Source organism: Notechis scutatus, chromosome 15 (assembly GCF_049901735.1).
Source record: "Notechis scutatus isolate UNSWTSFEM ecotype Mainland chromosome 15, rNotScu1.2, whole genome shotgun sequence".
Classification (NCBI taxonomy): Eukaryota; Metazoa; Chordata; class Lepidosauria; order Squamata; family Elapidae; genus Notechis; species Notechis scutatus.
The window spans coordinates 9,155,590-9,169,427 of NC_142023.1; the positions used below are offsets into that span (position 1 = coordinate 9,155,590).

A 13,838-nucleotide genomic window follows, 5' to 3' on the forward strand; every position below is an offset into this window, starting at 1 on the left:
GGTGTGACCGGGACCGGAGAGAAGAAGGTGGGGAAAAAAAGCGGCGTCCTTCTCACCGGCTGAACCCTCCGCGAGCCGGTTTTGCGTCGCCTGACGGTGCCCGGCCCGGGTTTCCTTCCCACCCCCGCCTCTCCGACCATAGGCCCCAAACCCGGAAGTGCAGCGGCTCGCAGCTTCCGGTCCGGTCCTCTCTCGCTGTTCTCTCTTCTTTCCGCCTCCTCCTTCCCCTCCCCCTTCCCTCCTCCCCCCTCCCCCGGAGCGCCTCTCCCAAAATGGCGCCGCTGGACCTGGATAAGTACGTCGAGATAGCGAGGCTCTGCAAGTACCTGCCCGAGAACGACCTCAAGGTGAGGGGGGGTGGGGGGCTCGGGAGGGGGGGCTTCCCTGGGGGGCCCTCTAGGAAAGGGATCCTGGGAAGAGGGCAAAGCAAGGGGTCCCCCTATAGACCAATAGCCCCTATTCTTCCTCTCCCCCCCCGCCCCAATTGGGCTCCCTCGAGTCCCACCTTGACAGGATGCCTGGGAGCCTCCTTCCTTTTACTTTATTTTCCTCCTCCCTCTCCTTCCGGGTTCAGCCTCCCCCCCCACTCCCTTTGCCTGGGGTTTCCTCGTGGCCCCCTTTCCAGGTTGAATCTGAACCTGCCCGATTGAGTTTTGGGTGGGGGTGATGGGAAGGATCAGCCTTTGGAAGAAGGGGGTGGATTCAATTCAAACCTCTATTGCCACACACAACACGCGTACAGTGAGATAGGCTGAGCCTCCCTTTGTGCAACCCCCACCCCAAAAACACAATCTAATCAACCTTTATTGTCAGAGTGCAACACGTACAGTGAATGTACAACTCACAGTGAAGACAACAACAACAACAAAAACCCCTAACTCAATGAATCCTGCTTACAAATGCACAATCCTATTGCACCACGTGAACTTTTTGCACGTCGCCCATATTGAGATGCCAATGAAGGAGGGTATTTGTAGCTCGGGGTTGAAAGGAGGGGTGCTGAGGGACTCTCTTGACCCAACTAAGTGATAGCATCAGTGCTAAAAGGGAGATGGTGGATTTGTGGGGAAGAGGAGAAGGATTGCGTGGGGTCCTGGGTGCTCTCTGAGCTTTGGGGCTTTTCTTGTAGACGTTTCATGACCCAACTAGGTAACATCATCAGTGCTAAAGGGCAGTGGGGTTTGCATAGAGGAGGAGGAGAAGGAGGAGGGCTGTGGGATCCTTGGTGCTGTCTGGCAGGCGTTTCGGCACCCAAACTAGGTAACAAGGGCTAGATTAAGTGCTGATGTTGTGACGTAGTTTGGGGTCGGCAAGAAAACCACAAAAGTTCAGAGAGTACCGAGGACCCTTCAAATAATGGAATGGACACCCATGAAAGAAGTGATGGATGCCTTTCTTGGGCTTTGACGGCCATTCAGAAATGAAATAAATAATATATTTTGGGACCATAAGGGGGGATTTGATTGTCATGTCAGCAACCTAGGTGAACCATGCTCTGACCTGTTCTGTCTTTCCAGCGGTTGTGCGACTATGTCTGTGACCTGCTCCTAGAAGAATCGAACGTGCAGCCGGTGTCTACCCCTGTTACCGTCTGCGGTGACATTCATGGACAGGTGGAATAATTTCCTACGGACCCTGCCTTTGACACTGCTGTAAAGAGTGTGAAACCATTAGCTTAGGGGAAACAGGAATGACTGCTGGGTGCAGAAGTCAGACTTGCGGGGAAGAAAGAGCAGGCTTTGAGTAGGAGAAGGGGAATGGCCTCTCTGAGTTGCCGTAGTGACGAAAGAAATATCATTTTTCCTGACACAGCGTTGCAAATGTAAAGCAGAAATGTTCATATTAAGTAATTTTTGGAAGGTTGTCAAGGCCCGTAGCTCAAATGGGGTGCTAGAAGAGTACATCAGACCAGTGAGACTTCTAGCTCATTCTAGAGAATTTCTTCCCAGAATTCAATCTGTTTTCTTCTTCCATCTAATTCTACTTTTTCCCCCTAATGATCATTCTGTCCTCTTTTAACATATATCTAATTAGCAGTCGGGTTCATTTTTTCCTTAAGATTTTCATAGTTTTTGATTTTACGCAAACCTCAACTCGTATCTCACTTTTGCTTAGCAGCGGTGCCATCTTGGGTACCTAAACAATGCCAGCATTAGTGAAAAAGAGATAATTGTAGCGTTTCCCTTGGATCAACAGCTATCAGATTTGCCCTAAGATCTGTTTTTTAAGCTTTTTATCAGTCCTTGCTGTTGTAATGTCTTACAATCTGTCAACTGCATGCACGTTATTATTTTGGTCAGGTTTTTGGGACCATCTTTAGTATTTGTAAAAGGCCACAATTCCATCCAAGTTCAAAATAATTTCAATGGATACTTGTTTGTTTTTGCTTTTCAGTTTTATGATCTATGTGAATTATTCAGAACTGGAGGTCAGGTTCCTGACACAAACTACATATTTATGGTATGAACAATATATTTTGTGATATGTCAGGAGAAGATAGCTGTTGTGGTTTTGTGTTCTGCTCTGAGAATAGCATTCCTGTTCTTTTGCTGAGGGCATATAGTTTGAAAAAGGGAGTGCTAGCTAATAGTAAAGGCAGGTTAAAAAAATAACACACTTTGGGCTGCCAGGGTGATTATCTAGGCACTTATTTCCCCCCACTCCCTTTTTCTGGCAGCCAAAAAGACCAAAGGAGTCTCTTTTTAGTTGACATAGAGAACTACAGCACAATGTTTTCTGCCTGTTTAGTGTAATAAAAACCCTGCTAATGTTGATTACCCATTCATAAAATTGCAGTCTGAGCACAATGTTGCCAATTAAATAGATGGTAAAGCATTGTTTTGACTTCCAGGGTGATTTTGTAGACCGAGGCTATTACAGTCTAGAGACATTTACTTATCTTCTTGCCCTGAAAGCAAAGTGGCCGGATCGAATCACACTCTTACGTGGGAATCACGAAAGCAGACAGATAACCCAAGTCTACGGATTTTATGGTGAGTTCCTTGAAGCTGACACAGCTCCTTGCAGCTCCTTGCAATTTCGGGTGGCTTTTTAAAAAGGGCTATAGAAACATTTGTCACTGACAGCTAAAAGCAAGCATAAATCTCATAGGTTGTGGGATTCAACCTGGTACTCAGGGATGGGGAAACCGTAGGTCTCATGGTTAAGGCACTAGGCTAGAAACCAGGAGACGGTGAGTTCTAGTCCCGTTTTAGCCACATTACCCAGCTGGGTGGACCAATCACCAGAAAATGGTGAATTTTAGCCCCATCTTAGGCATGAAAGCCAACTGGGTGACTTTGGGCCAGTCTCCCTCTCTCAGCCCAGTCTACCTCACAGCGTGGTGGTTGTGGGGGAAAAAAATAGGAGGTGGAAGGAATATTTACATACATTTACCATCTTGAGCTGTTTATTTTAAAATAAAGGTAGGATATAAATGAAAATAAATACTAGAACATGGCATCCTTTATTTTCTCTCCTCCCAAACAGATGAATGCCAAACAAAATACGGCAATGCCAATGCCTGGAGATACTGCACTAAAGTCTTCGACATGCTCACGGTAGCAGCGGTAAGTGTCTCCCCCCTTGGCCCCCCCCCCAAAAAAAATAGGATTTATGTGTTCTCTCCTCTTAACCCCAGGTAGCTTTTGACTTTTCGAGGGCGAATAAAACCCCTGTTCTGTTTCCCTCAAGTTGATAGATGAACAGATCCTCTGCGTGCACGGAGGCCTTTCTCCCGACATCAAAACACTGGACCAGATCCGAACCATCGAGCGGAACCAAGAGATCCCTCACAAAGGGGCTTTCTGTGATCTCGTCTGGTCCGACCCAGAGGACGTGGACACCTGGGCCATCAGTCCTCGGGGCGCCGGGTGGCTTTTTGGTGCTAAAGTGACCAATGAGGTAAAACTCCGGACAAAATTCGCCCCGGCGTTATTTTGCCCGGTTTCTCGTTTTCCGAGCCTTGCAGTAGCTGGTCTGATTTCTATTCAGAATATTATCTGAGCTAGGAAGCAAAGAACTTAATTCACCTTTATTAAAAGAATAGCAGTTGAACAGTTGAACAGCGCTTGCTGTTCAGGTTTCTAAAAAATATGCAGACTTTTGCCGTATCCCGTCTCTGCTTTTATTTTTGACCTAACCCTCATATAAACTTAACTGGACGGTCACAGTGTCCCGTCCCCTTTGGACAAGCCAACTCGATGGGGATGCTGGATTCACACTTATGACCATTGTTCACACTTAAAACTGTCGTAACCTCGTGATCACATGACCCTAATCGGGCTCTATTTATTCAACTAAACTGCTGTGATTCACTTAACAACCGTGGGCATCCAAAGGTGGTTAAAATGGGGCCAAAACTCACCCAACCAATGTTTCGCTTAGCGACGGAAATTTTGGGCTCGATGGTGGCCGCAAATCAAGGGACTGCCTGTGTATAAAAACCCCCAGCCTGAGTTTGTGCTGTCAATTGTCTCCTCCTTCTCTTTATCGACAGTTTGTCCACATCAACAACTTGAAACTGATCTGCCGGGCCCACCAGCTGGTCCACGAAGGGTATAAATTTATGTTTGACGAGAAGCTGGTGACGGTCTGGTCCGCTCCAAACTACTGCTACCGCTGTGGGAATATCGCCTCAATCATGGTCTTTAAGGACGTGAACACGAGAGAACCAAAGCTCTTCCGGGCCGTGCCAGATTCCGAACGCATCATCCCTCCGAGAACCACCACGCCGTATTTCCTCTGAAGTAACCTCCTCCGGCCCTCCCTCCTCTCTTTGTGACGTACATCCTATGGAGCACTTTGCTGCTGAAATGCTTTTTTTTTATTATTATTTTTAAATTATCTAAAAAAAAATTGTATATGGTCTGTAGCGTTGCGTTTCTTAAATCTGCCTTTTCCCGTGCGCCTCCTCCCTTTTCTAGGACTTAAAACGATTGCTTTTGAAATGTCCCACAAGCACTTGACACACAGACACACATTATTTAGTGCTTTTGATTTCCTGTTTTTGTTTTAGGGGAAACTTTCCCTTCGATATATAAAAAAAAAATCAAATAAAAACAGAGCAAGACGTCAGAACTAGCCTGATTCTCCTTTATTTCGTTCAGGAGTTGGCTTGGGATTTTTTTTTCTTCTTTTTTGTTTTGGATAAGGTTTTTCAGAAATTTCAGCAGCAAAGTTGAATTAATATGCCTGTTGGAACTTACTTAGTCCAATTTCAGGGCATATCCTTAGGCTGTAAAAGGTGGGCTGGCCTTGTTTATATTTTAAATCCTACATACGTGATTTACAAAACTGCCCCTTATCTATATATATATTTCCTTTCAGCTTTGTGTTTTTTTTTTAGGAAGTGAAACAGGAAACCCATTACAGGTATTTGAATTTGTACATTAAAATAACTGTTCTGATTTTTCTCAGATACCTTGTATTTTTTAATAAAAGTGATAATCTTGAACCCCTGCCTCTAGGTGAAACTTGAAAATAAAACCGTATGTTGTTGTGAATGAGTGCCTTCATGTGCCCACCTTGACTAAAACACACTGTTGGCTTTTTCAGGGGATATTTTGTAAATACATTTGGGCTTTTAGAAGTGCTGATCTAAGGAAGATTTTTGGACCAGGGATATTTTGCCCTCAACAATTATTTTGGGAGATATTTTAAGATCTCATATGGAAAATGTGTTTGTTAAAATTGTTAAACCAGTCCAGCACACAGCATGAGTAAAGACATTTGGTGTTTTATCTCTTCAGCACCTTGAAATGTTTATACAATTTTTATTTTATTTCAAACTCCTAGTTGTAGCAATGTAGAAATTGTTAACAAACATTATTTATATGTATTTATAATCCTTTTATATACCCAGTATATATTACTATCTTGTGGAAGAAATATTACCTTAGGCAGTTTTACTACCCACCTTTCAAAATTCAGGATTAGCTGCAAGATTCTGAAATAACCTTGAAATGCAGCAGTTTTTCTCCCCTGTATATAAATCAGGGCCACAATATTCCAAGATAAATATTTTAAAAAAAACTTTTGCCCAAAATAAGGCCTTTAAAGGCAGTTATTTAAAACACCTTTCAGTGGATAAATTCTATACAAAAAATTACACTGGTCTCAGCAACCTGGTTTGCTTTTGAGAAGTTTCTCCCCCAAAGTTTTTTATTTTAATCAGACCTCATTTATTCTACTCACAAAAGTTAAGTCACCCCAGATTCTTGGCTTTATTTTCCTGCATCACCCCCCTCAGCATCTTCCAGAAGGAAATTCTTGGGTTCTCAGGAACATGAAGACTAGAAAACTAGTTTCAGCTTTGTTTTGCCTTTAAAAAGGCTTAGCAGGCAGACCTCAGTGACTTCTTGCAGTGATGCTGCTTCAGCTCCTTTCTTTAATATCTTGTTTTCCTCAGAAATTTCTTCTATCTTCCCTCTTTTATCTTCTGCCTTCTTTCTACAGCATCTTCTGCTTCTATGTTCAGCCTTCTATCTTCCTTTTGTTTCTTCTACCTTCTATCCTCTTGTGCCTTCTACCCACAATATCTTCCTCTTCCCACTGCTGGTCTGACTGCCCCTCTGCTCACAGCCTCCTTTTATACCCTTTTTGCCCCAAACCCGCTCTCTGCTGATTGGTGGCCCCAACCTGGCCCTCCCTATTTTTATTGGCCCTTAGCCGGGTCATCCCATTGGCCCCTCAACCTGCGCACCAGCCAATGTCCTGCTCTTTCTCAGGCCTCTTCCCATTGGCTGAAAATGAGAGGTGTTTGAACCCCACATTTTGCCCTTAAGCTGAGCCAAATTGGTGCCTTAATTGACATTGGGCTCTAATCCCATTTTTAAACAGAAAGCCAGCTGGGTGACTTTGAGCCTATCCCTCCCTCCCTCCTTCTCTCTGCCTGATCCACCTCACAGGGTTGTTGTGAGGAACATACAAAATGGAAGGAGTGTTAGATCTGTTCACCGCCTGGAGTTGTTTATAAAAATAATAAAAGGATAAAAGGATAAGGATGATGGTGTTGGGTCGGGTTGGTGTACTCTATGCTCCCAGGTAGATCCCAGGATCAACTGATCTCAGGATCAATGGGGGGAGTGTGTCTGTCTGTCCATCTATCTATCCACTCAACTTTCAAAGATAAAGATGGATGAACATAGAGATGGATGACTGCATGGACATGATAGAGATAGATAGGAAGGTAGGTGATAGAATAGAAAGATAGGATAGAAATGATAAGATATGATAGACAGGTATAAGACCAACAGAGATATAGTTAAAATAGATGGATAAAATGGAGACTAGATTAGATGATGGATGGATGGATGAATGGATAGATAAGATAGTATTATCTATCTATCTATCTATCTATCTATCTATCTATCTATCATCTATCTATCTATGGGGCGTGCATAGGTGCACCAACTTGCCTACCATCCCTGTCCTATTGTTTCTTTTATTTTTCTTATATGTATACATGTATTCATAACTATCTTTATACTTATACCTATTATCTTGTAAGCAATTGACAAATCAAAATAAATAAATAAAAATTAAAATATGAATAGATATAGAGATATATACTTAGAGATGGATGGATAGATATAGATTAGGGAGAGAGATATGGATATAGATAGATGGATAGAGAGAGTTAGATTAGATAGAGATGGATAGATAGATGGATGGATACATATAGATTAGAGAGAGAGAGAAAGAGAGAGAGATGGATATAGATAGATGGATAGATAAGGAGGTTGGGAGGGAGGGAGAGATGATAGAGAGGAGAGATGATAGAGAGGAGAGAGAGAGAGAAAAGCAACGGGAAAGAACGAACAGAAGCGAAACCGAATCCCATAAAGAAGTGGGGGGGGAGCAGGAAGGAAGAAAGAAGGGTCACGTGACCTTCCACCCCTCCGAGGCGCCGCTAGAACTCCTCCCCAGCGGGACACGCCCCAGGCGAAGCCCCTCCCCCTGGCCGAACGTCCGTCCCGGGCCACGCCCCCGCCGAGGCCCCCCCTCCTCCGGGCGGGCGGGGTTTCCGCTTCCGCGGCGGTTCGGCGTGCGAGCGGAGCTGTTTGGCGCCCGCCCGGCGCGGCCATGGCGCGGAGCTCCCACTCGTCGCGCTTCCGCCGCCTGGACATCGACCAGTTCGACGAGAACCGCTTCGTGGAGGAGCCCGACGCCGCCGAGGCCGGGAGCGGAGCCGGCGCGGCCGAGGGCAACGGAGGGCCCGGCCCGGAGGTGGAGGCGGCGCTGCGGCAATATCCTTTCCGGGGGGGCTCCTCTCGGTTGGGGGAGGAGGAGGAGGAGGCCTTGCCGGGACTCCAAGACCCATACGCCGCCCCCGATCTCTCCTCCCTTCCTTCCCTGCCTGGAAGGAGGTTTCCCCCCCTTTCATCGCCATCCCGGGATCAACTGGGCCAGGCTCTCTCCCTGCCCGCCTGCCCATCGGCTGTCTGTATTGATCTATCCATCCTGCCTTTCCATCTATCCATTTCTATCTATTTCCCTTCCAGCTCTCCATCCCGTCTCATCCCGCCAGCCTGTCTCAATTTATCTATCTCTATCATCTATCTAGTATCCATTTATCTAATTTATCCACTCAATGTATTTATCTCCCCATCTATCCATGCACCCATCATCCATCCATCCATGCTATCTTATGTGTCAATATACCTTTCTACCCATCTATCCATTCATTGTCCGTCATCATGTCTCTCCACCCATCCGTCCCAATCTATCTACTCTCTCTCAGTATCTATCATCTATCATCTATCTATCTATCTATCTATCTATCTATCTATCTATCTATATCTATCTCCAACATCTATTTATCTATCTCTGTCATTTATCTAATCTATCCATCTCTGTCTATATTTATCATCTGTATCACATCCATCCATCCATTTGTCTGTGTCTATATCTATCATCTTTCCATCCATTTTATGTATCTGTTGTCAGTCTTATATCCATCTATATATCTGTCTAGTAACGTTTATTTATCAACATCTTTCTATGTGTTCGGTCTGTATCTATCCATACTGTCATCTGTCTTATCTCTAATATTTATCTCTGTCTATCCATATACCCCTATCTAGGTATAAAACTATCCTATCTATCCATCCCCCTCTCTCCATTCTATCCACCCACTACATCTGCCAGTAATTTCTGTATCTCCATCCTTGAATCCATGTCTTCTGTCTCTATTCTAGCTATCCACCTACCATATATGTCTATGTGTTTTATCCATCATATATACCTATCTCACCCATCTTCCTGTCTCGTCTCTCTTATCCATCCATTTCTCGTATCTCCCCCACCCCAACCTGAGTTGATATGCGGTTCCACCGGGCAAGTGACTAGACATTCATGTTGAGCAAGATTGCTGCTTGTTCAGGGTTTTGCCAAGTTTTCTTTTTTAATCTGGGTGGGTCGCCTGGAGGTGATTTGTGTGTGTGTGCTTCCTGCTTGGAAATAGAGGAACCCCCACGGGGAATAATTTTTTTACAAACTCCCTGGCTAACCTCATCCTCACATTTCCCCTGCAGTAAACGTCCTGCCCCTTAAGCTGTTTTGGCCGCTGGTGGTGCCCGCAGCCTCGTTTCAGATCTCTTGGCAGTTTTTTATGGCACTTCTGGCAACAGTCGTGTCTATTTCTATCCGGGCTTGATCGCTGCTTCGGGGTTTGCTTTTGGCATTTATACGCCCACCGGTTCATTCCTAGCCTGCCAGGGTCTTGCGTTAGAACTCCCTTTCTGGCTTGTCTGTCTGGATTCGCTTCTCTTTCTCTGCATTTGCAGGGTATCTAAAAGGTAGGTAGGTAGGTAGATAAGAGAGAGAGATAGGTAGGTAGAAGACAGAGAAAACAGATTGAGATAGGTAGGTAGAGAGAAGAGAGAGGTAGGTAGGTAGAGATATGCTGCAAATGCAGAGAAAGAGAAGCAAATTGTGTGTGTGTATGTCTTTATATGCCTTTTTCTTTTCCCGGGGCTGCAGGTTGAGGCCTGTCCTTGAGTGAGATGTGAATTTCACAGCCACACACGCCTCCCTCCCTCCCTCCCCACCCTGGCTTGAGCATCTAACGGGAATTGCTTGTTGTTTAAGGCAACAGAAGGAGGAGGCAGTCGTAAAAGACATGTTGAGACAATGCTGGGCGCTGTGTGGGCATTTGTTCCCTGTGGTTGCCAGGTGGCAGCATCTGTGCAGCCTTGCGACTTTGATCTGCCAATTTGTTTCCTTTTTTGTAACTTCCGGAGAGCTGCTGAGACACCTTCAAAAAAGAGAAGAAAGAAAGAAAGAGAGAGCGAGAGAGAGAGAGAGGAAGGAAGGAAGAAAGAAAGACAGAAAGAGAAAGAAAGAAAGACTCTTTGAAATGAAGGTGTGCAGCTTAGCCTGTGACCGAAAAACCTGGCAAGCCCCGCAGAAGTGAAATAATGTTACAGGAAGGGTGGGTGGAATTTTTTTTAAAAAAAACCCCACCCCGGGGCGTTCTCAGTGCACCAGGAATGACAAAGGCCTGTCCGGGCCGTGATGCCATGCAGTTATCGTCATGTGCAGAATCTGCTTGGGCAGGAAGGGACCAGTCTGGCTGGCTCTCAAGACACAGGAATGTGTGTGTGTGTGCGTGCTTGTTTCCGCCAGCCGGGATCCATGAATGTCGCTCGGCCTGTTCCTGCTTAAGCCACGACAGAGTTGTAGGAAGGTGGGGCTACCAGAGCAGTCTCGAGGCTGGCAGGGCGCACCTTCTGCTGATTCTGCCCTTTTTTTCAGCAACGCAGGAGGGGGGAAATGGACATTTACCCAGAGCGGAATTTAGAAAAATATCACGGTGTAGGGGAGGAAAAAAAAACTCCAAACCAACCAGGTTCTTTAGGCTGCGTTTGCGTCCACTCCTTGGCCAAGTTTAACCTTGGCTGGCTTTGCCGCGGCTTCGCTCGTGCGATTGGTTTATTAGGATTGTTGTGCCACCCAGCATACGGGGGGTCCATTTCGTTACCGAAGCTACATTATCCAGACCCGTCGCAAATCTTTTCCCCTCGCTGCTCTCCTAGGAGGCGAGAGAGACGATGTTGAAAACACATTTATTTATTATTTTGAGATCCAGTGTTTACTAAAACATAATAAGGACGACTTGGTTCTCCTAGGCGAAGATTTCTCTTCAATGTTGTAGCCTAGTTGTGTTGTACCTAGCCCACTGCCAGCCTCATTGGAAAGAACACTCCTTCCATCGCTGGCCTTGTTAGGGATTGTTAATATAGATTGTTTTTGGGAGGGGAGGGGGGAGTTTTATGACTGCACAACACAGCCACAAATTCCTTAGTTTCATTTATCCCACGGGAGATTTGCTTCGGGCTTTCCATGCAGCTTTACGAAACTCACCTGTGAACACCAAGAACCCAGTTGCAAAGGTAAAAGAGAGATTTGTTTTTTTTTAAAAAATTTATTTTTTCCTCGTGTCTCGACGTAATTACCTGGCCTCAAATCCCATCCCCTAGTTCAGGGGTCCCCAAACTTGGCAACTTTCAAGGGTTGTGAAACTTCAACTCCCAGAATTCCTCAGCCAGCTATGCGTTGGAGTTGGAAGTCCACAAGTCTTTAAAGTTGCCAAGTTTGGAGACCTCTGCCCTCGTTGGTGAGAATTCTGGAGGGCAGGAAAGTCGGCAAAGATAGATAAAGAGAAATAGATAAGGAGATTAGAGATGATGGAGGGAGGGAGGGATAAGATAAATGGATGGATAGAGATCATAGATGGATAGATAAGATGGATAGATGGATTGAATGGATGGAGATGATGGATGGATGGGTGAATAAGATGGATGGGTAGATGGATAGATAAGATAGTTTTCACGTGAACCCAGCCACTTGGAGGTTACTTAGGGGATTGGAGACAGCCATGCCTGAGCTCATTCTTCAAAGGAATGGCATGCCTTAGGTGTACAGGTGCTTGTTTAGTGGCCATTCGAAGTTACAACGGCGTTGGGGCTGATGACTGTTTTTCGCACTTGCGACCGTTCGTCTCTTAAGAGAGCGGATTCAGAGAATCCTTCTGGAGTTGGGACGACGCTGGTGGCTTCACCCGGCTTCCGTTGCCTTTCCCCCTCAGGAGCAGGCCCAGGAAGTGGTGCTGAAAGTCCTCACGTCCTTCAAAAGCAGCGAGATCGAGCAGGCGGTCAACTCCTTAGACAGCAGCGGCATCGACTTGCTCATGAAGTATATTTACAAAGGGTTCGAAAAGCCGACGGAGAACAGCAGCGCTATACTCCTCCAGTGGCATGAAAAGGTACGCGGGGTTCCCACCTTGGAAGCTAAATTCCTCGTTCAGGGCCTTCAACCAGGGCTGAAGAAGCTTCTTGACAGTGAGAGGGACGATATATATCATTTCGTGAAATTAAGCCCATATCGCTGCCTCAACCTTGTCTCAGCACGACGTCCTATGAAAAGGTAGCTGTGCAGAAAGTCTAAAAGTACTTTTAGACTTTTGCTATTAAAAAAAAAAAAAGCCTCTTCTGACCCAGCTCCTCAAACACAACAAACCCTCTGAAGTTACCTCAAAGATTCCTTTATTAGGCGTTTCTCTCTCACGGCAGGCTAACAAGTCCGTCCGGCAGGGAGATGAATAGTTCTCTACCACACCTGCCTTTGATCCCCAGAGCTAAGGTGGAGCTTCGCTAACAGTGGTGGCTCTTCCGTCCCAAGGACCGGCCCATAGATTTCCGCTGCTCTCCTCTCCTCTGCCTTCTGTGTCAAGCACTGGACCCAGTTGTTCCTCCTCTTCCTTATCAGCCACCTCCAGACCTGGGGGGGGGGGCTGTTTGACTCTCCATCTGAGGGCTGACGGACAGCCCAGGCTCCGCCCCTCTCTCTTATTCCCTCTTCCCCCTCGGAGCTCTCCTGTCGCCCTAATGCTGACCCCTGACTCCCACACTCCTCCTGATTCGGCTGCTGGAGGGCCTGGCCAAAAACTTCCGCCTCGGTGGATGAACAATGGGTTTCGTTTGGTGAGTCCAGCTGACGTGCCGCAGCTGCTAATTTCCCTTTTCTCTTCTCAGGCATTAGCGATAGGCGGACTTGGCTCCATCGTCCGGGTCCTCACCGCACGGAAAACGGTTTAAAAAGTCCCTCGACCCGAGACACCAAGAACATTTTTGGGGGGAGCCGGGAAAAGAACCCCCCCCCCTCCCCCCACGTTTTGGCTACTTCTCCGGGACCGGCAGCCTCCCACCCGAAACACAGTTGGGAGAAGGAAGGAAGGAAGGAAAGCTGGTGCCTTCGTTTGCTGGAATCAAGAGCCGGGAAGAGGGGGAGGCAGCCTGCAATTTTGTGCGGCAGTGAAAGGGGGAAACGGGGGTGTGAGTTGCGTTGGCAACCAGATGCCCGTTCCCTGAAGGGCAGCGTTGCTGATGCTGCTGGGGCCCAGTGAATGTTGCGTGTGTGGGTGTGAAACTTTTAATTTAAAGAGTAACACATGTCTGCAGTGGGCGGGGGGGATGGGGAGGGGGTGGTGGCTGCGGTGTGAGAGGCGGAGAGGTTTGGGGGCGTTATGGGAAGGCAGGTGTTCTCACCGCGAGGGGGCTTTGGGGGGTGGGTTTTTGTACATAATTAAAAAAATGGCCGGGCTCAGCGCGGACGTCGGTTTCATGTAAAGTGCCTGCTGCTCTGTAATTAAAAATAAAAGTTCTTGGAGAGTTACTTTAAACCAGCTCTGGCTGATTGCTTTGTCTTCCAGAGAGAGAGAGACCTAACGGTTCCTTAAACGGAATCAGATTAACAGAATCGAAAGGGACCTTGTAGGTCATCTAGTCCAACCCAATATAGAATACCAGAGGCGAAAGGGATCTTGTAGGTCATCT

General features: G+C 46.5%; 2 protein-coding genes across 2 annotated transcripts; both read left to right on the plus strand.

Annotated features, from left to right (window-relative positions):
* Positions 1-5,455, plus strand: PPP6C (protein phosphatase 6 catalytic subunit). Its single transcript, XM_026686700.2, has 7 exons — positions 1-347; positions 1,518-1,613; positions 2,395-2,460; positions 2,852-2,993; positions 3,490-3,569; positions 3,694-3,903; positions 4,499-5,455. Exons 1-7 carry the CDS (start codon positions 273-275, stop codon positions 4,745-4,747), a joined length of 918 nt encoding a protein of 305 aa, XP_026542485.1. The 5' UTR covers positions 1-272; the 3' UTR covers positions 4,748-5,455.
* A 2,561-nt stretch (positions 5,456-8,016) lies between these two features.
* ARPC5L (actin related protein 2/3 complex subunit 5 like) lies at positions 8,017-13,684 on the plus strand. The gene is made up of 4 exons (XM_026686716.2): positions 8,017-8,249; positions 11,324-11,396; positions 12,092-12,268; positions 13,038-13,684. The coding sequence occupies exons 1-4, from the start codon at positions 8,086-8,088 to the stop codon at positions 13,098-13,100; spliced, it is 477 nt and encodes a 158-aa protein (XP_026542501.1). The 5' UTR covers positions 8,017-8,085; the 3' UTR covers positions 13,101-13,684.
* The last annotated feature ends 154 nt before the right edge of the window (positions 13,685-13,838 follow it).

Excerpts from the sequence above, each read along its gene's own strand:
- PPP6C (XM_026686700.2), top strand. The coding sequence starts at position 273 with ATGGCGCCGCTGGACCTGGATAAGTACGTCGAGATAGCGAGGCTCTGC. Across the intron at positions 1,614-2,394 it reads GCGGTGACATTCATGGACAG|TTTTATGATCTATGTGAATT; the intron begins GTGGAATAATTT and ends TTTGCTTTTCAG. Across the intron at positions 3,904-4,498 it reads GTGCTAAAGTGACCAATGAG|TTTGTCCACATCAACAACTT; the intron begins GTAAAACTCCGG and ends CTTTATCGACAG.
- ARPC5L (XM_026686716.2), top strand. The coding sequence starts at position 8,086 with ATGGCGCGGAGCTCCCACTCGTCGCGCTTCCGCCGCCTGGACATCGAC. Across the intron at positions 8,250-11,323 it reads GTGGAGGCGGCGCTGCGGCA|GGGAGATTTGCTTCGGGCTT; the intron begins ATATCCTTTCCG and ends CATTTATCCCAC. Across the intron at positions 12,269-13,037 it reads TCCTCCAGTGGCATGAAAAG|GCATTAGCGATAGGCGGACT; the intron begins GTACGCGGGGTT and ends TTCTCTTCTCAG.